This window comes from Filicampus tigris, chromosome 16 (genome assembly GCF_054856515.1).
Source record: "Filicampus tigris isolate MCC_2025a chromosome 16, RoL_Ftig_1.0, whole genome shotgun sequence".
In the NCBI taxonomy this organism is placed as follows: domain Eukaryota; kingdom Metazoa; phylum Chordata; class Actinopteri; order Syngnathiformes; family Syngnathidae; genus Filicampus; species Filicampus tigris.
In genome coordinates this window covers 17,989,088-18,013,494 of record NC_141232.1, presented here as the reverse complement: position 1 = coordinate 18,013,494, position 24,407 = coordinate 17,989,088, and the positions used below count along the sequence as shown (strand labels likewise).

At 42.3% G+C, this 24,407-nt stretch overlaps 1 protein-coding gene and 1 pseudogene across 6 annotated transcripts in view; one reads left to right on the top strand and one right to left on the bottom strand.

Annotated features, from left to right (window-relative positions):
• LOC147135051 (MAGUK p55 subfamily member 2-like) overlaps positions 1-24,407 on the top strand; it is a 161,663-nt gene that overhangs the window by 68,184 nt on the left and 69,072 nt on the right. For all 6 annotated transcript variants that reach the window (XM_086055159.1, XM_086055161.1, XM_086055158.1 and 3 more), the window contains 2 exons: positions 5,891-6,022; positions 17,896-18,007. In XM_086055159.1, coding sequence (XP_085911285.1) covers positions 5,891-6,022; positions 17,896-18,007 — 244 coding nt within the window. The remainder of the gene's footprint in view (positions 1-5,890; positions 6,023-17,895; positions 18,008-24,407) is intronic.
• Positions 6,849-15,865, bottom strand: LOC147135056 (uncharacterized; annotated as a pseudogene).

Genomic DNA, 24,407 nt, shown 5'->3' with positions numbered 1-24,407 from the left:
TTCAAACTTTAACGTAAATTCAAAATGGCGGACTTCCTGTTAGGTTTAGCATATGGCACCAAGACACATTTATGTAAGTCTTGGCTTGTTACATATACCACAAAATTGTCGTAAATCTTGGGTAAACATACAACCAGGGCTGATTTTTAAAGAAAAATCTAGGTGGTACTAGTGAGCCATTTTCTTAAAAATTCCACCATAAAATACTAAAATATTGATGACTTCGCCAGGCCTGATGTGTGTCCAAAGTTGCATACGTTTTCGCCTATGTTTAGATCCTCAAAAACAGCATCATTTTTCTTTACAAATGGCTCATCACCACGGCAACAGGGTGCAATAAAATAAAAACCTTTCAATAACTTTTCATCTTAAACATCTTTAGGTGAATCACCCAAAGTTTGCAGGCAATTGGATAAAATATGTAGGAGGAGTTTGTTAAAATGTGATCTCTTAAGGGCAATAATGGTGCCCAATTACAAAATAAAGCCAAAATGGCGGACTTCCTGTAAGGTTTAGCATATGGCTGTAAAATACTTTTTTGTAGCACTTAGGCTGTTACACGTCTCCAATTTTTCACAGATATAGGTGTGAAACGTACAACCGGGAATTCTTCTGAAAAAAAATTGTTCCTATATAGACGTTTTTTGAAACTAGCAAAAGAAACCTCAACAGTATTTCTTTGTTTTTTTGGCCATTTTTGATGTGTTAAAAGTAGTGTTGTTCCGATACCACTTTTTGGCCCCGATACAGATTCCGCTACCTGGCTGTGCAGTATCAGCCGATGCCGATACTGTACCGATACCTCGCCATTTAAAAAAAATCCAAAATAAGCGCAATTTTTTTCGTAATTCTAAAGAATTGCACACTCACTTGGATGTAAAATTATTCATATTTAAATCATCACTTGCGAAGTATCTGTTTTACATATACACACAAAATACATATGTTGAATAAACAGCCTATTTTCATAGCTCTTTGTGCTTGTGAGAGTGAACATGGGATACATACTGTATTCACATGAATGTACATTTGCAATAAAGCAAGGTGCAGCATTTGTACTTCTAAAATATATTCAGTGATTCTAACCGACCCACCAATGCGTGAAGTTACATTTGTATGCTGCCAGAGGGGCAGGCGGTCGAGTGAGTGAGATAACAGAAGTCTGTTATGTGTTTCTAAAAAAGGTTAACACCTATGCTGTTTATGGTTGCTCTAATCGGTCAACTAGAGATTTTATTTTGTGATCCCGGTAGTGATTCAAATTAACCGGAGGCAAAAATGAAGTTGTTTGAAAGCAGACGCGAACAATGGCTGTCAAATCTTCAACGTTTCCACTTAACAAAATCCCACATACAAGGTTATGGTCTGATGACTTCATATCAGTTATTGTTTTCTTTTTACTTTTCATTCAAGATTTAGTTCGCACTGCTGTTCAACATTAATCTGTTAATTATATAGGTATACAAATTTCATATACGTTGATGGAACATTATAGAACATTTTGCTGAGCGATGTGTTGTAAACAAACTCGTCTCTTTGTTAGCAGTTAGCAAGCTAGGGCGAGCTCGAAAAGCTTCCACGGGTCATAAAGACGAGTTTATCTGGACACAAACCATTTCATGAAAGACGTTGTTCACCATTAAACTAGTGATCAATGTACTGTGTCAAACAAAAGCAACATACTTTGCTACAAGACTAAGATCCGGCCGACATGCCCCCAAAGTAATTGCAGGCTCTTGATAGCATCAAAGCCCCCCCAAGCAACTGCCTCCAATGTGGCGATGTATGTCCTAATAGCGACCTTTTTCACCAAACTAGGCCGTAGTACAGTAAAGAAGACCGATGGCCAATAACGCTAATAATGGATAAGGCTTCTCCTCGTATTTTCCTTCCGCATGCGGCTCTCAAATATGCGCGCTGCGTTCAAATAATTATACCAGTATCGATAACCGGCATCGGCATTTTATTTGTTAGTACCACCCGATCCGATACCAGCGTTTTAATGCGGTATCGGGTTACCTACCGATACCAGTATCGATATCGGAAAAACATTAGTTAAAAGTAGGGCTAAGATCGAGTAAGAGGGGTATTGATAAGGTGCCAGGGTCCATAGCTAGGAGAAGCTCAATAGTCACTGTAGCAAGGGCCGTTTCAGTAGAGTGGTCGACTGTAAATCTTGACCAAAGAAGTTCAAATCAATTATTAGCAACCATATAGTCACTGTTGCGCTATGACTTTTTCAAGAATTTTTGCAATAAACGGAAGATTTTAAACGGGCCTACAATTATTGAGACTCTCTGGGTTGAGGTTTGGTCGCTTAAGTAGTGGTCAAATAACAGCGGTCTTTAAAGCTGCTGGTACAGTGTCTGCGGTGAGTGATACATTAATAATATTTAAGATGGAGGGTCCTAAGGTCATAAACAATTCTTTGAGTTTGCCAGGAAGCGGGTCGAGCACATAAGTTGTCTGTTTTGCTACATAAAGGAACCTGTGTTTTGAATCATCTGTTAAATCTCGATGTTCCAAGCGTGTTCAATTTTGGGAAAGGACTACGATTACGACGACGTGTTAAAAGCCAACCAATTTATTCCTGACAGAGGAGTCTATACATACTTCAGAGCTCTGGGTCAGCCGGTACGCCTATCTTAACCTTAGCAGAGATAGTATAGACCGGAACATGATTCTATTCCTAGACCCAGCCTTTATACAATACATGTCATGTCATGTCATCTTCCAAACCGCTTATCCTATATAGGGTCGCGGGGAGTTGCTGGAGCCTATCCCAGCCGTCAATGGGCGAAGGCAGACTACACCCCGAACTGGTCGCCAGCCAGTCGCAGGGCACACATAGACACTGTCACTGAGCGGGAATCGATCCCACGCTGCCCGCACACAACTCAGGCGTGTGTACCACTACACTATCAGCGGACTTATACAATACATCTAAAGTGAAAGTGTAAAGATGTCTTCGTATAGTTAGTCCAGAGTCCACTGGCGTCCTTGTTGTCATGCAGAATGATGGTCGTTGCCATGACTTCAGTTGTATGTGGCAGACTTGTGGTTTTTCAGCACTGCTTCGTAGCGACGGTTATTTCCTACCGATGTTTCCTGTGAGCTGCACCTGCACTCTACAGGAAACTTGCAAGAAGTACATTTTCACACCTTCTTTTCTCTTTACTTCATCTTTATTGCCTTATTGTTTAAGCCCAAAATAAGCCACTACCGTGATTATATCACTTTTAACTATCAGCAATTCAAACAGAAAAAAACATATCCCATTACACACTAACCAGTTTTGTTAGGCTTTCAAGAGATACTTTAAAAAATTGAGATAGGGTTGTCAGACAATTATCAGCCATATTGCCCCTGATAACAGGGTTTTAGGAACGGTGTCCTTAATCTAGTTCCAAATGCGCTCAATCTTCTGAGTAAAGAATTGCATGAAGTCGTAAAATGAATGGGAAGAGCTGTTGGATGTTGGCTACTGTTGGGTTAGCATTGCCACTGTATAAAATAAATATTTAGGGTTGTTTTTATTTAGAACAATTAATCTGGAGAAATAATTAGTTTTGTCTTAAATGAGCACTTTGTATCTGTAAGATATCGCATCTCAAGTTTAGTTGCACGCCATTTGCACTCAAGCTTCCTACATGATTGTTTATGTGCACGGGTTTCCTCTGTAAACCACAGAGTAAGCCTCTTAGGACAAGTTTTAAGTCTTAATGGTGCTAAGGAGTCAAACGCATTTAACAGAGCAACATTGAAATCAGGGTCCACTGATAGTGTCGTGGTGCACACGCCCGAGTTGTGTGCGGGCAGCGTGGGATCGATTCCCGCTCAGTGACGGTGTCTGTGTGTGCCCTGCGACTGGCTGGCGACCAGTTCGGGGTGTAGTCTGCCTTCGCCCGTTGACGGCTGGGATAGGCTCCAGCAACTCCCCGCGACCCTGTATAGGATAAGCGGTTTGGAAGATGATGACATGACATTGAAATCATTTTTGAGATTATCAATCAAACCAATACAATAAGGAAAGGAAGCGGTTGCCTGAGGGAGTAGCTCAAAGAGTGCAGTGGTGGTTGATTGCAGCTGTTATAACTTTGATTGTGGTCAGGAGGATGGGAATAAGCCAGGACTTCAAATTTTATAAAGTAATGGTCAGACATAGTAGTATTATATTTGAGGAGGCTAAGCCTCGGGTTAGTACCAAATCTAAAGTATTACCATTTTTATGCATCACTTTATCCATTATCTGCGTGAAACCAAAAGTATCATTTATTGTCTGAAACGCCACAGTAAGTGGTTCCGTCAGGAGATTGATATGAATGTTAAAGTCATGATAAGTACATTATCTGCATGAATTACCAAGTCAGCCACAAATTCAGAAAATCATCGAATCATCTAAAAAGACAAAAGTACGAGCCAGTGGGACAGTAAAATAATACAACTTTATTTATATAGCGTATTTCATAACAGCTGCAGCTGTAACAAAGCGCTTAACATTTAACAAAAATGCCAATAATACAACAACAAAGACAGTGAAAGCATAAATTAAAACATAAATTAACTATACTAAAACATATACAGTAGACACCAGAAAACTGCAATAACAATAGCAATAAGCAGCAATAACTGCTATTAAACAAAAGATAAAATGGCAACAAGGCTGTTGATCGCATAATGTTTTAAAGGCGTCATTAGAATGAGGGCTAAGTTTGAGATCAGATTCGGAAATAAGGGCAACACCCCCGCCTTTTTTACGAGGGCGTGCAACTCACGAAGTTTGGAGGCAAGGCCTCATTTGGTGGTAAAAACTCATTAGGTTTTAACCAGTTCTCGCAAAGACCAATCATGTTAAGATTATGGTCTCAAATGAGGTCATTAACTAACAGAACTTTCCAAGAAAGTGATTTAATATTCAAAAGACAGAGTCTCAATAAAATAGGTTTATCTGAATTATTTCACATGACAGGATTCCTAGTCATAATATTAATAGTAGCAATTGTAGCAATTTGATAGTTATTTGTCGGCTACTACCAGAGTGCTATTATTGTGAGAGAACACCTTGTCATCAATAAAACCGACCAAGGAAGAATTCTTAGACTCGTCGTGTTCGTCATCTTTACTGGACATCACCATTTTTGTGGAGCCCCAATAAATCTCATTTCACCAAAATAATTCATGGCTCTTCTGGCGATATGATAGAAAATGAGCCCCTACATGCTGTATCATATTTACTTCCGCCAAACACTGCTGTGTGTCGTCGTCTGTTGTGCATAGCACTTGGAGTCATGCTTTGTGCACATGCATGTCACATCATGTATGTGTTCAGTTAACATTCGATGTCGCATTTGTTTTTGTAATGGGAACGAGACCATAAAAATAGTAGATTTAACAAAAAATCCTGAATTGGGCATCACACCCTTCAGTGTGAACATAGCGTGTCTGACTGCGACATCTCGCTGCTGGGATGAAAACTACATGTAAATGTAATATTCGGCATGTTGCCGCCGTAATATCTGTGGAGTGCGCTGAATTCTGCGGAGAGCTTTGAAATCTGCGGCAAATTCCGCGGGGACTATTATGAATTCAAACATTCAGCAAATTCTGCAGAATACCAGTGAATTTATAACTTGACACCTATTAAAGTTGACTTACTGGGCTTTGCTGGAACAACTGTGCAATATTTTTCTTTTGTGGAGCATCAATAAATAACTATACTTTGATATCTACAATAATTGATTTAATACTGTAGTTTAGGTTGTACATGCTGGTCTATTCACCATTACAGAAATGTTTTTGGGTTGAGGAAGCTTGTAACGTTCCTGCTCTGAACATACTGTACTTGTGTATCACATTTATCATTGTTTTTTTACTTGTGTATTTTTTATAGATGTTCTTTAAGTGCCACTATGACTATAACCCAGTCAGTGACAATCTGATACCCTGCAAGGAGGCTGGCTTAAGGTTTAAGGCAGGAGACATCCTTCAGATTGTTAACCAGGACGATGGCAACTGGTGGCAGGTGAGGTACAAAACAGTGTTTGTTGACCATTCTATTTTACTTTTTTTTTTTCCACTGGTTTGGCTCATTCCTTGAAACAGAGATAACTTTCTCAAAATAACATGGACAAATCCTCACACCACCTTGCAGTCGTTCACAACAGAATGGCATTTCTAATTGATTTAATCAAATTGCAAATGTCTTTGTACATGTCTCAAGTGTCTCAGTCCATCAGTTTAATGGTTGTTCTCTCCAAAAGATGTCAGCGTGATTTCAATGTGTAAGTCAATATATCCCTGCCAGCAGTGCGCGTCATTCTAGGGGTGTGTGAGCACATTACATGGGGTACCTGGAAACATTTAATAATTTATTTCCCAAACCTCTGACAAAAATAACAACAGCTGTGTATCAACTCAAGACGTCCTGATAGTTGTTTATAGCTTTTTAATATAAAATCTTGACATCAATGTTAAATTGTATAACTTCTATGTTCATATATGACACGAGCCCCAAACGCTTCGTGCTTTACATTGCTAGCGGCAAAATAAAATCATGGTTTTAGGACAAGAACAAATAAACAAAATGAAACAAAACCTTCCTGAAAGGCAAAACAGCCTGTTTGAAGGGGACTTACTGTATTTTCTTGACCAAAAGGTGCACCATATTAAAAGGCTAAGTTTCAGTTACGGGTGCTATTTCTGTATTTAACACATACATATGGTGTACCGTATTATCAGGCAAAGGCATACACTAGCATGCAACATATGTGTTTAAAAAGGCAGCGGGAGCAAGACTGAGTTTGGTTGTTTATTTAAGTATTTAACAATGTACTCATGTTGTTTTCTGATCAATCCTCATCCACAAATCCATCCAAATCCTCATCTTCTGCATCTGAAATGAACAGCTGGGCAAGGTCTCCATCAAACACGCTAGGTTCCCTCTCGTCATTGTCAAAGTCAGTCTCGTTGCCTTGCGGCTCCTCAGAAATGATGCCGGCATTTGCGAAAGCTCAAACAACAGTGCAAGCAGACATAATCCATTCACAAATTGTGGCGTAACTCGCCCAACACTGCCACCCAGTCTCAGTAAAGCTGTTTGTATGGAGGTAAATTTGGTGCAAAAGTAACACAGAAATTTGTACTTGTAACATGGAAATTTGTACTTGTAACAAGGAAATGTTCGAAATTTGTATTCGTAGAGAAAACAATTTGAAGGTGTGTGAAATAATTTTGTACCTGAAAAAAAATTGTACTTGTAAAAAATTGACCACCATATGTTCACCATCTGTCATCCATCATTCCCATGCTGCTCACAACTTCATTTTGAACACCCTTTTTACCAGAGCTGGGCATCGCCAAATTCCCATCTGCATATTTAATCGCCCCACATGGTCCCAGTTGGTCCGGGTCAGCCAAACGATGTCGAGAACGGGTTTAACCTGTACCACGCAAGGTTATTATCGTAAACGAAAACAAACGAAATAACGAAAACTAAAATTAAAAAAACATTTTCGTTTACGAAATAAAATAAAAACGAAAATGTTTTTTGAAAAACGATAGCTAACTAAAACGACATTGTCTGCTCACAAGACTAACTAAAACGAACGATAATCGTAGCGAAAATACCATTAGTTTTCGTCTTTGTAAGCTTTTGTGATCATTTAAAATGTAAAACACGGCGCTGCCGTACGCACCTCGGCGTCTGAAGTGACGTAACGCGTTTACAATTAAGTCTGATGGGTATAAAACAAAACTAAAACAATATTATAATGGCGAATGTTGGGAGAAACCGACAGAGCCCCATTTGGGATTATTTTGATTATGATTGTGTCTCGGACAAAAGCAAATGCATTGTCACGGAGAAGGGTCTCGTGCGGCTCGAGGAGAAAAACCTCTCTCTCGCTCACACACTCACTCACACCCACACACACGCTTTCAATATGGAAGGACTTAAATTTGTTGACATATTCTGATGTTACAAGTCTGCACTCTCCTGTTCAATTGCCAGGTTTTTATGTTGTTTTATGTTGCTTGTTTCATCTGCATTTTCACTTTAGAAGCAGCTTTCATGCACTGCACTTTTCTTGGCCTTATTGCACTTACGTTTAACACTAGAACGCCCAGGGTTTTTTTTCACTTCTTTTTGCAACAACGATTGAATGACAAATCTGCTTGATATTTGACAAACAACTCTGCTGGCTACAAGTAGATGACTTTAATTTGTAAATTGGCCATTCCCTGTCAAAATAGCAGGTGATATGGCGGGGTGACATCGTCAAATGTAAAGCATAAGCAGTCAAATGACCGCCTCCTGCGCGTTCTAGTTTAAGTGGACTGTTATGTTTTATTTGTTGATGGTTATTCATACATTGTTAGTAAGTTAATACATTTTTCAAATGTTATCTTTATTTGAATAAATAACACTTGTAATGGTAAAAAAAAAAAAAAAAAAGCTGCACCTGACAAATACATAAAATTCTAAAAAAACTACAACTCCATCCATCCATCCATTATCTCCCGCTTATCCGAAGTCGGGTCGCGGAGGCAGCAGCTTCAGCAGGGAAGCCCAGACTTCCCTCTCCCCAGCAAGATCTTCCAGCTCTTCCGGAAGGATCCCAAGGCGTTCCCAGGCAAGCCGGGAGACATAGTCTCTCCAGCGTGTTCTGGGTCATCCTCGGGGTCTCCTGCCGGTGGGACATGCCCGGAACACCTCACCAGGGAGGCGTCCAGGAGGCATCCTAATCACATGCCCGAGCCACCTCAACTAGCTCCTCTCAACGCAGAGGAGCAACGGCTCGACTCTGAGTCCCTCCCGGATGGCCGAACTTCTCACCCTATCTCTTAGGGAGAGCCCGGACACCCTGCGAAGGAAACCCCTTGTATCCGAGATCTTGTTTTTTCGGTCATGACCCACAGCTCATGACCATAGGTGAGAGTAGGAACGTAGATCAACCGGTAAATTGAGAGCTTCGCCTTTCGGCTGAGCTCCTTCTTCACCACGACAGACCGATACAGGGTCCGCATCACAGCAGACGCTGCACCGATCCGCCTGTCGATCTCCCGTTCCATCTTACCCTCACTTGTGAACAAGACCCCAAGATACTTGAACTCCTCCACTTGGGGCAGAATCCCATCCCCGACCCGGAGACGGCACGCTACCCTTTTCCGACTGAGGACCATGGTCTCAGATTTGGAGGTGCTGATTTTCATTCCAACCGTTTCACACTCGGCTGCGAACCGCTCCAGCGAGAGTTGGAGATCGCGGCTTGAAGAAGCCAACAGTACCACATCATCTGCAAAAAGCAAAGATGCAATACTGAGGCCACCAAACCGGACCCCCTCGACACCTCGGCTGCGCATAGAAATTCTGTCCATAAAAGTTATGAACAGAATCGGTGAGAAAGGGCAGCCTTGACGGAGTCCAACCCCCACAGGAAACGAATCCGACTTACTGCCGGCAATGCGGACCAAACTCTGACATCGGTGGTACAGGGACCGGACAGCCCTTATCAGGGGGCTCGGTACCCCGTACTCCTGAAGCACCCCCCACAGAAGTCCCCGAGGGACACGGTCGAACGCCTTCTCCAAGTCCACAAAACACATGTAGACTGGTTGGGCGAACTCCCATGCACCCTCGAGGACCCTGCTGAAGGTGTAGAGCTGGTCCACTGTTCCACGGCCGGGACGAAAACCACATTGCTCCTCCTGAATCCGGGATTCGACCTTCCGACGGACCCTTCTCTCCAGCACCCCTGAATAGACCTTGCCGGGGAGGCTGAGGAGTGTGATCCCTCTGTAATTGGAGCACACCCTCCGGTCCCCCTTCTTAAAAAGGGGGACCACCAACCCGGTCTGCCAATCCAGAGGCACTGTCCCCGATGTACACACGATGTTGTAGAGACGTGTCAACCATGACAGCCCCTCAACATCCGGAGCCTTTATAAACTCCGGGCGGATCTCATCCACCCCTGGGGCTTTGCCACCGAGGAGCTTTTGACTACCTCGGTTACTTCAACCCCAGAGATAGGAGAGCCCACCTCAGAGTCTCCAGGCTCTGCTTCCTCAGTGGAAGGCGTGTCGGTGGAATTGAGGAGGTCTTCGAAGTACTCTCCCCACCGACCCACAACGTCCCGAGTTGAGGTCAGCAGCACCCCATCTCCACTATATACAGTGTTAATGGTGCACTGCTTCCCTCTCCTGAGACGTCGGATGATGGACCAGAATTTCCTCGAAGCCGTCCGGAAGTCATTTTCCATGGCCTCCCCGAACTCCTCCCACACCTGAGTTTTTGCCTCAGCAACCGCCAGAGCTGCATTCCACTTGGCCAGCTGGTACCTGTCAGCTGCCTCCGGGGTCCCGCAGGCCAAGACCAGAACTCAAGCTGTGCGTGGAGGTGAGCCCGACTATATCTAATCGGAACCTCTCAGCCTCACACACCAGCTCAGGCTCCTTCCCTGCCAGAGAGGTGGCATTCCATGTCCCAATAGCTAGTTTTTGTTGCCGGGGATCGGACCGCCAAGGCCCCTGTCTTCTGCCGCTGCCCAGCTCACACGGCACCTGACCCCTTTGGCCCCTCCCACCAGTGGTGAGCCCATGGGAAGGGGGACCCACGTGTCCTTTTCGGGCTGAGCCCAGCCGGGCCCCATGGGTGCAGGCCCGGCCACCAGGCGCTCGCCATCGAGCCCCACCTACAGGCCTGGCTCCAGAAGGGGGCCCCGGTGCCCCGCGTCCGGGCGTGGGAAAACGTGATCCATTTATTTTTTTCTTCATAAGGGGTCAAAAAAACTGGATGACTGGATGAAAAATTAACTTGCGTTCTCATATTTCCGGGGCAAAATTTAACCATTTAGGGCAGTCTGGAGCCCTAATGATACTATAAAAATGACAAAATAAATTTGAGAAAACAAATAGGAATTATTTACACAATTTAGAGCACCAATCACCAATCATCTGTCACTCTGCAGTGATGCATTACAATTTTATGTAAAACAGCAATACAGTTACATTGGTAACCAATTCTGTAACATACATTCTGCAAATACATACATTGCAAATTGTCATACAGTGTGACTTGACTTCTATTTCCAGGATTGGACGACAACCTCGCATGGGTGGCAGAAATAAACTCTCAATGAACAACAATGAGAGAGCTGTAATATGGTGATTTCAAATAATGATAATAAACGTTGAGACAGATCCATGATGCAATCCTTCAAGACAATGCCATATTCCAAAATGTTAACTATCAGAATCCCCACAATAGACTTTCTTTCTTTCTTTCTTTCTTTCTTTCTTCTTTTCTGTCTTTTTTTATTTGTTTCGAGCAAAATTACTTATAAAACATATATGACCTGCATACAAAAAACAAACAAAAACGACTTGAGCAATACTTAAAGCAGAAAATATACAGGTTTGATATTCAAATCAAATCATTATCACTTAAAAAGGAGTGAGAAGAAGAAAAACTTATTTAATCCCACCCCTATTTCTCTTCAATAACTTAACTGTTTAAATACTTCCTTCTGTCCTTTAACATCATCCATAACAATAAACAAAAAGACAAGGCAAAATTGACCACAGTATTGCAATGTATAACCAATATATGAATGAAAATAAGAGCAATACAGTTTTGTTCATTCATTCAGTTAACTGTTAACTTAGATTAATAATAATACATACATGGTAAGACAAGGACATAACAATAATGGTAAGAAACAAAGAAAAGATCATACCAGCAATGGTAAGAGACTACTTAAAGAAAGCACATACCAGCAATGGTAAGAACAACGATACCAGAAGGGTAATAGACAATACATGCCAACTTGGTGAGGAACAACAAGCACACATCAACATTTCAAGACAGAGAATTGATTCCATATTGCATAATTGCATATTGCAGATAAACAATGCATGGCATTAAGACCCGCTCTCACTATATTGTGACCAGAGCATATATTTATATAACTGTTTAAATCTGTGAATATTTTGGCACAGCTTGTGTTGGATATCCAGGCTGTTCCAAAGTTTCACACCACATACCGATACACAAAAGCTTTTCAGAGTAGATTTCAAATTACGCATTTTTTCCCGAATTGTGAAAAAGTGTTGTATGTTACTTGGTAGTTGTTTGTTGAAAGCTTTGAATAAAATTATTAATGTATAATATTTTACAAGATCATATATTTTTAATGGCGGCACGGTGGTCGACTGGTTAGCACGTCCGCCTCACAGTTCAGAGGTCGTGGGTTCGATCCCGGCTCCGGCCTCCCTGTGTGGAGTTTGCATGTTCTCCCCGTGCCTGCGTGGGTTTTCTCCGGGCACTCTGGTTTCCTCCCACATTCCAAAAACATGCATGGTAAGTTGATTGGATACTCTAAATTGCCCCTAGGTGTGATTGTGAGTGCGGATGTTTGTCTCTGTGTGCCCTGCGATTGGCTGGCAACCAGTTCAGGGTGTCCCCCGCCTACTGCCCAAAGACAGCTGGGATAGGCTCCAGCACGCCCCGCGACCCTTGTGAGGAGAAGCGGTACAGATAATGGATGGATGGATATATTTTTAATAGTTTTGACTGAATGAAAAGATTGTGAGTGTGTTCAAGAAATCCAACCTTGTGAATAATCCGCACAGCTCGTTTCTGTAAAGTAACTAATGGATTGATTGTACATTGGTAATTGTTTCCCCACACTTCAATACAATACATAAGATATGGTAGCACCAAGGAGTAGTAAAAAGTGCGGAGTGTATTTTCATTTAGAAATGGTTCAACTCTATTTATAATTGACAGACTTTTGGAGATTTGTGCTTTTATGTGTCTGATGTGGGCTTTCCATGATAATTTACTGTCTATTATAACCCCTAAAAATGTATTCTCATCTACATACTCAATATGAACACCTTCAATAATAATTGTAGTCTTGAACTGGTTGTAGAATTATCAAACATCATTGCCTTTGTCTTACTCGGATTTAATGTTAATTTATTATTACCCAACCACTTCTTCAATTTATTTAATTACTCAGTTACCATGTTTACAAGTTCATTATAATCATTACTGCTAAATGATATATTGGTATCATCTGCAAAGAGTATGGATTTTGGTGATTGAGATACGTCAAATTGATATAGACATTGAAAGGTTTTGGTCCCAAAACGGACCCCTGGGGGACACCACAAGAAATGCTGAGATTTTTTGATGAGTAAGGTCCCATTTTAACATATTGTACCCTTCCTGTTAAATAGCTTCTTAACCACTCCACAGCAACCCCCCTAATACCATATAAATTAAATTTGTTGAGTAGAATTGGGTGATTGATTGTATCAAAAGCTTTTTTCAAGGCGATAAAGATTCCAATAGTATGCTTTTTTTGGTCCAGTGAATTAGTGATCACTTCTATTGCTTCAATTATTGCCATTGAGGTGGTTGTTTTTGTTCTAAATCCATATTGACCATGATTAATTATCTGATGTTTGCAAAGAAACCTTTCCAGTCGGGAATTAAAACATTTTTCCAAGATTTTGGAGAATTGTGGTAGTAGAGATATAGGTCTATAGTTTGTGTAGCTGTGTTTGCTGTCATTTTTGTATAATGGAATTACTTTAGCAACTTTCATTTTACTTGGAAAATGGCCAGATTGGAATGATAAATTGCAGATATAGGTCAGAGGTGTTGCAATGTTATGTATGACCTTTTTGACAATTATCATATCGATATCATGGCAGTCAGTGGATATCTTATTTTTGCATTTGAGAACGATGTTTGTCACCTCCTGCTCATCTACGGCTGAAAGAAAAATAGAGTAAGGGTTCCTACTAATTGTTTGATTACATTGGTTAATGTCCTGGTCTGGAATCTCACCAGCCAACTCTGGGCCAATATTTACAAAAAAATTATTAAAACAGTTTACTATGTTATCCATATTGTGATTTACACCATTCTTATCAATGAAATAATCAGGATATGTTGCTTTAGCAGATCCCCGTTTAATTAAGTTGCTCAGTATATCCCAAGGTTTTTTTGTATTATTTTTAGTCTCATATAATATTTTTTTGTAATACAGCTTTTTGCTAGTTCTTATTATGTCTGTTAATTTATTTTTATAAATATTATATCTTTGTTCTGCTTCCTTAGTTTTGAACTTAATGAACAATTTATACAGATTGTTTTTCTTTTTACAAGTATTTATGATTCCTTTGGTAAGCCACAGACTTTATATATTTTCTTCTTTATACTGCGTTCTTCAGCAGGGCAGTGAAAATGAGAAGTGAAAATGTCTAAGAAATGACCCTAAGCATTATCCACATCTGATTCCCTATAGACTGTGCTCCAATCCTGGAATATGAGACTGTTAAAGGCGTTTGTATTTTTATTCAGTTCGTATTCGTTTGTGAGTAATTTTCATGTCATCTTTAATTTTCTTTGCATCACAGTCAAACAAAATTAATACAGGTAAGTGGTCAATGATGTCACATAAACAGGCTGCTCGTGGTTAGATTTCCCATGATGTTAGTGTAGATGTTGTCATAATTGTGGCACTGTGTGATGTTATTCTGCTTGGCTTTGTTATTTTTGGATAAAGGGACATACTGTACATCGTATCCAAAAAGTCATCTATGATTTTCAGTTTGGTTAGATTTAATAGATCAATATTAAAATCACCACATATAATTAATGTTTTTTGATTTAGAGTGGAAAATAATTTCTCCATCCATTCACTGAAGCTCTCTATATTTGAACCAGGTGATCGATATACACAAATTATAATTATATTTTTCTTCTTTTCATTATTAATTTCCACAGTCAAGCATTCCATTGTTCCATCTATTGCATATGTCATATCTGTTAAGACCATACATTTGATTGATTTGTGAGTGTATAAAGCAACCCCAACCCCCATTTTTTTTGTGTATTCATATAGTATAATTCATAATCATCGAGACAAAAATCAATACCTTTATCAACATTGAACCAGGTTTCAAGACAGAAAGTTGTTATCAGGATCTATTTCTGTATTAAGATCCGTTGCGTTGTGCTCCATGTAGTCAAGAGTTTCCAGCTCCATCTGTTTATGGTAGAGAGTTCTCTGTTGCATGTTCATATTTCCGTTGTTCCTTGATGTAGTCTGTGTGTTTGTGGTGTTGAACATGTTGGATACATAGAGTCATGTGACCTTGATTCTGTTCGTATCAGTACTTGTCCAACTCAATGTTCCTCACCACCAACACTTTTGGTTCTTCTTGAGTCCCGTTCTGTTTGATTAATATCTTACAGCTTGTTACCCAGGTGTGTTGAATCTTGCTTTTTGAGTTGTCTAGCCTTTTTTGCGATGTCAGCATTTTTCCTGGTTAAGTAATCATTCATGAAAACGTCCGTTCCTTTCAGTTTGCGTCCTTGTTTCAAAAATGCCATCTTATTTTTCCAGTTGACAAATCTCATTAACACAGTTGGTGGTCTCTTGTTCCTCATGGGCAGTGAGTGATACGCCTCGATGTGTTCCAGGTCCATCTCTATCCCCTTGCTTCAGAGGTAGGATGCTACCTGTTGCTCCACTGAGCGTGTCTCCTGTGCGCTAGGCTCCACGCTGTCCGCGGTCACCGCACGCGTATACGTGCGCGGCTTGATTTTGATGCCCGTAATGACCACATCATTCATGCGGGAGTATTGCTCCAGTTTGTCCACTCGCCGCTCCAGTACCTCAATTCGCCGGTCCTTTTCCGCATTGTGGAGGCGCAGTTGTTTGATCTCCTCCAGTAGACCCAGAAGCTGCTTCTGCTGCACTCTGACAGCAGTCACGTCCTCGGTTAAAGAGTTGAGAGAAGTTTTTATTTCCTCGAACTCCTCCGGTGTCTGGATTTTTCTTAGTGGCATTTTGGCGTTCACACCGAAGCATCTAGCAGCCAGCTGCTTAGCCAGGCGCAGGTGCCTCCAATCACTCCGACAGGAAGTTCCCACCTCCGACAAAGGGAAAAAGGGATGAACTGGGTTATTGAAGAAGCATCAGATGGCCATGAATCAGATTTACATGGTATCCTTTGAGTCGAACAATGACAGAGAGAAAGAACTGCAATACAAGTATGTGAATGTAAGTCAGTTGTTGGTTGTTTATCATTCTAACCTTACAGTAATTACATTAATTTTGGGGAATTTTACGTATTCTCTTTACCTTCAGAATCTAGCTTTCTCTGACTACAGCATTTTGCCTAAACACTGCAACAGAAAACTCTCTCCAGTCAAATACTCCCTGCAATACCTCTGCATAGGCCTGCACCCCAGGTTTGGAACCACTGGAGTAGTGACCAGTAGTTGGCTTTATTGAACTTGTAGAAGTTCAATAAAGAATAGAAGAATAGAAGAATCCTACTGTATGATATTTTCTGTCACTGTTGTGTATGACTCCTCTATATGACTGATTTGTTTTTTTGTTTTTACTATGTTGTAATGGCATTAGAAGAGAATGAAATACCTCAGATCCCCGTGTTTCTCTATGAGGCCGGTTTCAACCTGACCTAGGGCCGTCCGTATACAGGCCCATAACTTGATTGGCCAGCTGGCCACGGTGGATATCCCAGGCCAGTGAGGAGACAATATAACAATGTGTGCTGCCATATCGGAGAATGGCGTTGCCACACACATCCCCAGTTTAGGCCCACACAACACTCAAGAGCGCCTCATTTTTATGGGCTGTCTTTATACTGATCTGGCTCCAGAAAATGAGAGCAGACTCAAAAGGACTCACCTACCACACTATGTGATTTTGTGGGACAATGTGAATTGTCACCGTGGCCCACTCATCAGTGTCTGGTTCACTGCACAATGATGCTTATGGAGCTGCTATCATCGTACTCTTTTTTCCTAAATCCGATTGAGGAGGGAGGTTTTCTGCTTGGACGTGGAGAGTGTATGATCAGGCCCAAGACCAGAAGTCCCTACTCAATGCAATGGATGCTGCTTGGGAAAACATCACTTAGGGTCCGTGTAGGTGATGGTTGAGACAGCTGCAAAGTGGATGAAAATATATGGCCAAACAGGGAGCAGCACGTTGTCTGACCAAGATAATGAGGATGGTGGCCAGGAGAGGGAGGGTGAAAGTATTACCTGTAGTTGTGAAACTTTATTTACAGCACTGTACACTGTATACATTTATTTTTATCTATTCTACTGTAATATATGGAAGTTACTTTATGTGTGTGAATAAAAAAGTATCCAATTTCCTTGGCAATATGAACGCAGTGTGTGTGTGATGGCAAACGACCTCATTGGCCCCTCCCACAGGTGGTGAACCCATGGGAAGGAGGGAGCACGTTGTCCTTTTGGGCTGAGCCCAGCCAAGCCTCATGGGTGCAGGCCTGGCCACCAGACGCTCGCCTTTGAGCCCCACCTCCAGGCCTGGCTCCAGAGGGAGCCACGTCCGGGCAAGGGAAAACTGGATCCATTTTTTTGTTTTCATCATAAGGGGTATCTGAGCCATCCTTGGTCCGGTCTGTCACCGAGGACCATGGGTCACCCTACCAGGGGCATAAAGACCCAGACAACTTAGCACCTTGGATCATTGGGACATTCAAACCCCTCCACCAAGATAAGGTGATGAGGGGATCTTGTAGCTTTGAGAATGTAATTTCTTTTTGAAGAAATGAGCCAAACCAATGGTGAAGAAATGTATACACAGCATACCTTCCTCTTTGTGTCTTGTGCCTACTGTAGCAACACCACTTCTCAGATTTAAAAGTTTCCTTCATTTTCCAGGCCATTTTTGTTTACTTTATTTTTGTACTTTTTTTATTGTTATAGCCATTTCATGCTTTATTCTTTATGTTCGTTCTTTTCAATTAGTGTTTCGATGTATCTGTCCTGATGTCCGCATCCTGTATATATATGCATCATTTATGTGTGTTTTTCAGGCATGTCATGTGGAGGGTGGAACTGCTGGGCTGATTCCCAGTCAAGTGCTGGAAGAGAAGAGAAAAGCATTTGTCAGGAGAGATGTGGAACTGATTCCTCCAGGTAACCAAGGTAAGAAGCATGTCATGTCATCTTCCAAACCGCTTATCCTATATAGGGTCGCGGGGAGTTGCTGGAGCCTATCCCAGCCGTGAATGGGCGAAGGCAGACCACACCCCAAACTGGTCGCCAGCCAGTCGCAGGGCACACACAGACACTGTCACTGAGCGGGAATCCCGCACACAACTCAGGCGCGTGTACCACTACACTATCAGCGGACATAAGGTAAGAAGCAAAAAATGAATTAAAACAGACAGATAGAAAGACAGAAAGAAAGACAGAGTGGTGTCGGTGCAAAGGTTACAAATACCAGCTGATTGTCATCTGTCATTTTACCTGAGCTGTCAATCATGAGGAGCACACAGCCTGTTAGTATGTAGCGATCTCGTTAGCAGCGCATTGGGCCGATATCACTATGCATTATGGGTGATGTAGTTGCCCAGGAGTCAGGACAAACACTTTTTTATTCTGTGATAGAGCAAGAGAAATCATGTCACATTCACACAGGATCTTCTCCCGTACAGAAGCTGTCTCTGCTTTGCCGGGAAAGTGCAGCTACTTCACACAAGTGCCACTGTGCGTTTCATTAATTAAAGCCCCACTTGCTACAACAGACAATGCAGAACCAACAAGCATATTTACAAAATGGTCAATGTAGATTAATAATGCACAGAAATAACCCTTGAATTGCTTAAACAGAATATGTGGAGTTATGAGAATGTTCACAAAATTAAAATGGCAAAATATAAAATAAAATATTTACTGGGCTACATGTGACACGGCCAGCTACAAGCTACAAGTACCGAGACAAGAAAAAAAAGAGACTAGGCTTGGAGAACCGTGAGCGAGGAGCTTATCATACCTGCACTGTAAAAAATGTTTGTGAAATTAACATTAATTTAAAAAATCTGTAATATGATTAACAATGAATCGGTGTATTTTAAGGCAACATATTGAAAAAAAAAAGTTAATATATATGGAAAGGATCATATTTCCCTGTAGAATTGAAAGAGTAATGCATTTTAAACATTGAAAATTTGTTTTACTTCAACCATGCAATACAGTTCAAAATACAATATTGCTTGTTTTAAAGAACTGAAATAAATTGTACATTTTACAAATTCATCTATCTTATGCACTGATTTGCATTTCCTGGCTGACAGCCAATCAGAGTGATTGTCACCGACACCACTTTGCAGACTGACGTTGGTGTCTTAATTCATTCAATTCATATATTAAAAGCATCGCCGCCGATGGTATGGAAGGGTATCACATCTTATGCATGCGCAGAAGGTACAATAATGGTCAGCGTCGCTGTCTGTCATTGTGGTGTATTTTTCCAGCGTGACGTGCCGACAGCCGGCCGGACGCCACAGGGGGTAAGCGTCTGTCACTGTTGGCCAACGTCGTTTTGGTCTATCTAGGCCTTTAAATGAAATCAATTAATAAGTGTGCCAAAGGTGTCATAGATAAGAAGATGCCGAGGCAAAAGGAAAGATCACAGCGACACAATGGCCAAGCTCAAGTCACCTGTCTAATCATATGTGCCATATGAAAGAGGTCTAATATAGCAATCCCCCTGTTTACTAAACCTTGAGCATTTTTGAAAAAGAATGTACATCTAAAAGTCTAAAAGTCTAAAAGGTCGGTTAACCCCACCCCCTGTTTGTGTATGCAAAAATCCTGAATGTGCACGCAATCCCCTACAATGTTTTGGGTCCGCCCCCCTCGGACCTGGGTCCGCCCCCCTTGGACCTGCCCCCTTAATTGCCATTAACTTCAGGGCTCACTAGTGTGGTGCAGTACACCATGGAAAAGTCAAAACAATACAACAAAAATATGTGCCCTATAATGGACTGTGTGTGTCTTATTTGTGTTCCCGATGTGAGCAATGAAACTTGTGGAGAACATCAGCAAGCAACATCAACAACCTATATTTTAATCAGTCATCGTGGATCCTAAACTAGACTATCTCAATGTCATTCTCCTCTTTGAAGTCCTTTAGCCTCTGAACCTCCGGCACAGGCATGACGAGACGCCTCTCCCACTGGGTGGCTTGGTAGGGCAGGTGCCCTTCCCCAAGACTGTCACGATTGATACTCCTGATAACTAAGGCTCCAATACAATGAACATCCCCAAAATACAAACATGCCTCCCATGCAAATGTGTAAAAGGAAATAATTATTTATGGTAATAATAAAGTTAACAAATAATCATTTTCTATTACCAAAATCAACTCACTAATTAACGTTACGACAGGTTAAACATTTACAGAGCATTCTTTTTTATAATTCATTTGGGAATGCTTGATGTTAGTTCATCCCACAATTTGTGGAACTCCGGTTCCTCGAGAGCCATATCTGCCTGTTTTGGACATCTCCCTCGTACAACACACCTGATTCTAGGGATAAGCTCATCAGCATGCTCGGTAGAGATCTGAAACGATCCTGATCAATTGAGTCAGGTGTGTTCTTGTAGGTAGAGATCCAAAACAGGATATGGCTCTCGAGGAACTGGAGTTCTCTACCCTTGCTGTAAAGGGTCACGGGAATTGCTGGAACCTATCCCAGCTGACCATGGTCGAAAGGCGGACTACAAGCTGAACTGGTCACCAGCCAGTCGCACGGTACACACACAGACACAGTCACTGACACATCCCATGCTGCCCGCACACAACTCAGGCGAGTGTATCTCTCCATCCTCAGTGACCCCTTCATCCCACAATTTAATACCATTTATTGAAATACACTGCATTTAGAATACTGTCCTCACTCACATACACTGGAACTGAAACAGATCCATCCAGAAGTTCACTTTTTTTTTTCTCAACATATTTGGCCAACAAACAGTTCCCTTCAATCATTGATACACAACTACTCCTTTTATTCTGGCACATACAATACAATACAACTTTATTTATATAGCGCATTTCATAATCGCTACTTCTGTAACAAAGCACTTTACATTACAATTACAAAATAGCAACAATATAACAAGTGAAAGCAATAAATTAACACAAATTACTATGTACAGTAGACACCAGAAAACAGAAGAAAAGTGTCAGTCTCACGTCGGATCAAAAGCCAAAGAATAGAAATGTGTCTTCAAATGGCTTTTAAAAATGGACAGAGAGGGGGCTTGCCTAACATTTAAGCAACAGAAACGGCTTGATCCCCTCTGATGCTCCACTTAGTCCTCGGCACCAAACTTCAACAAAATCGCTGTTGTCCTTGGATTGTATGCCTCCAGTTCCTGTGAAAAAAAAATCCAAAAACCATACATACACTTTAATGCTAAATAAAACCCTACCTAATCATTTGATGGAGTAATTGATAGAGTTTATAGTGACAGGCCTTATTAAAGTCCCCACATACCACCAGACTCTTACCCCTGTTTTTGGAGCACCAGTGATACTTTTGTCAACTTTGTCCACACATGATCCTAGTGCCCAACAGATGTCATGTCTTCATCAGGTAGTCAATGGTCATAGTCATATCTTTATCAATCTTACATTCTGTTCTTCTTTTCAGAAAAAAACCAATACTTCCACTCATTTTATCTGCTCTGTTTCGTCTAAATAATCCATCGTCCTCGAACTCACCATCCAGGTCCTTGTCCCAACAATACACTTTCCTCCTGCTGTTTGCAAGGATTCACTTACTACAGTCAGATGCCATGCCAAAAAATTCACCATTTGTTCCCTACTAATGCATTACATTAGAGCACTTGCTCCTAGTACAACAAAGCCTCTGCAATTGCTCTTTATCATCTGTTAAATATCGAAGCAACTCATTTATTGCACACTTATGATTCACAAACAGGACGTCGAATTTTTAGTAAGCCACTGTTTATCTCCCTCGTAACCCTAACACCCACCAAAAATGTAAATTATAGTTTCCAAACTTGCTCGTTCACACACATTAGGAGAGAGGGAGGGAGGGAGAGAGGGGGGCTTGGGGGGGTGGTTGGGTTGGTGGGCTAAGCGAGCGTTTTATTGGCGAACTGCACGTTTTCGGGAAAACTCACAAACTTCGGATTTTACGGTCTAAACACTCTCCCGAGCAAATATGAGGTAGACCTGGTTAACCTGCTTGGAGAAAAACATCAAAGAATAAAACATTTATTTCCATTAGTCATTAGGTGGCGCTACCACTACGATGAAAAATAGGTTCAGAGAAGTCTTCAGACTTGGACTATTATCAATTATTATCATTATCATGTGAAAAATTTTGAGATCTGCATCAAGTTGCAGTAGCTTTATTGTCATGAGGAATAATCAGACTGCGGCACCGCCATGGACACGCACTTTGCCAAAAAGTCACAATATTCGGCCTAGAGCAGGACCAATCTCTTGAGGCTTTTCTGACAAATTTTCAGTCAGATTCGTTCAACGGGCTCCGTGCAGTACAATAAAATGTAAAAATGCCATTTCTAGTCATCACAAGATGGCACTATATGTACTACAGAATATTATCATATAGATGTCTTCAGGTCGTGGCTATTTAAATACAGGTCAAGTTTTGGATTGTTGGAGTATGTGCAGCGGCACGGTGGTCGACTGGTTAGCACGTCCGCCTCACAGTTCAGAGGTCGTGGGTTCGATCCCGGCTCCGGCCTCCCTGTGTGGAGTTTGCATGTTCTCCCCGTGCCTGTGTGGGTTTTCTCCGGGTACTCCGGTTTCCTCCCACATTCCAAAAAAAAAACATGCATGGTAAGTTGATTGGACACTCTAAATTGCCCCTAGGTGTGATTGTGAGTGTGGATGTTTGTCTCTGTGTGCCCTGCGATTGACTGGCAACCAATTCAGGGTGGCCCCCTCCTACTGCCCAAAGACAGCTGGGATAGGCTCCAGCACGCCCCGCGACCCTTGTGAGGATAAGCGGTACAGATAATGGATGGATGGATGGAGTATGTGCAGGGGAGTTATTAAGCATTTTCTCCTTTGTGAGGAAGGAAATATTTTACACAAATTTTGATGCCCCGCCCCATCGTATCGTATATCCATCCATCCATCCATTATCCAATCTGTTTATCCTCACAAGGGTCATGGGTGTGCTTGGAGCCTACCCCAGTCTTCAGGCAGTAGGCGGGGTACACCCTGAACTGGTTGCCAGCCAATCGGGGGCACACAGACAAACAAACATTCACACTCTCAATCATACCTAGGGGCTATTGAGAGTGTCCAATTACCCCACCATGCATGTTTTTATAATATGCGAGGAAACTGGAGTACACAGAGAAAACCACGCGAGCACAGGGAGTGCATGCAAACTCCACACAATAAGGCCAGGGCCGGATTTGAACCCACAATCTCTGCACTGTGAGGCAGACGTGCTAACCAGTCACCCACTGTGCCGCCCCATATATCGCGGCTTGAAGAAGCCAACAGTACCACATCATCTGCAAAAAGCAGAGATGCAATACTGAGGCCACCAAACGGGACCCCCTCGACACCTCAGCTGCGCCTAGAAATTCTGTCCATAAAAATTATGAACAGAATCGGTGACAAAGGGCAGCCTTGGCGGAGTCCAACCCCCACAGGAAACGAATCCGACTTAATGCGGACCAAACTCAGACATCGGTGGTACAGGGACCGGACAGCCCTTATCAGGGGGCTCGGTACCATGTACTCCCGATGCACCCCCCACAGAACTCCCCGAGGGACACGGTCGAACGCCTTCTCCAAGTCCACAAAACACATGTAGACTGGTTGGGCGAACTCCCATGCACCCTCGAGGACCCTGCTGAGGGTGTAGAGCTGGTCCACTGTTCCACGGCCAGGACGAAAACCACATTGCTCCTCCTGAATCCGGGATTCGACCTTCCGACGGACCCTCCTCTCCAGCACGCCTGAATAGACCTTGCCTCGGAGGCTGAGGAGTGTGATCCCTCTGTAATTGGAGCACACCCTCCGGTCCCCCTTCTTAAAAAGGGGGACCACCACCCCGGTCTGCCATCCAGAGGCACAGTCCCCGATGTCCACGCGATGTTGTAGAGATGTGTCAACCATGACAGCCCCTCAACATCCAGACCCTTTATGAACTCCGGGCGGATCTCATCCACCCCTGGGGCTTTGCCACCGAGGAGCTTTTTGACTACCTCGGTTACTTCAACCCCAGAGATAGGAGAGCCCACCTCAGAGTCTCCAGGCTCTGCTTCCTCAGTGGAAGGCGTGTCAGTGGAATTGAGGAGGTCTTCGAAGTACTCTCCCCACCGACCCACAACATCCCGAGTTGAGGTCAGCAGTACCCCATCTCCACTATAAACAGTGTTAATGGTGCACGCCTCCCCGAACTACTCCCACACTGAGTTTTTTCCTCAGCAACCGCCAGAGCTGCATTCCGCTTGGCCAGCCGGTACCTGTCAGCTGCCTCCGGGGTCCCGCAGGCCAAAAAGGCCCGATAGGACTCCT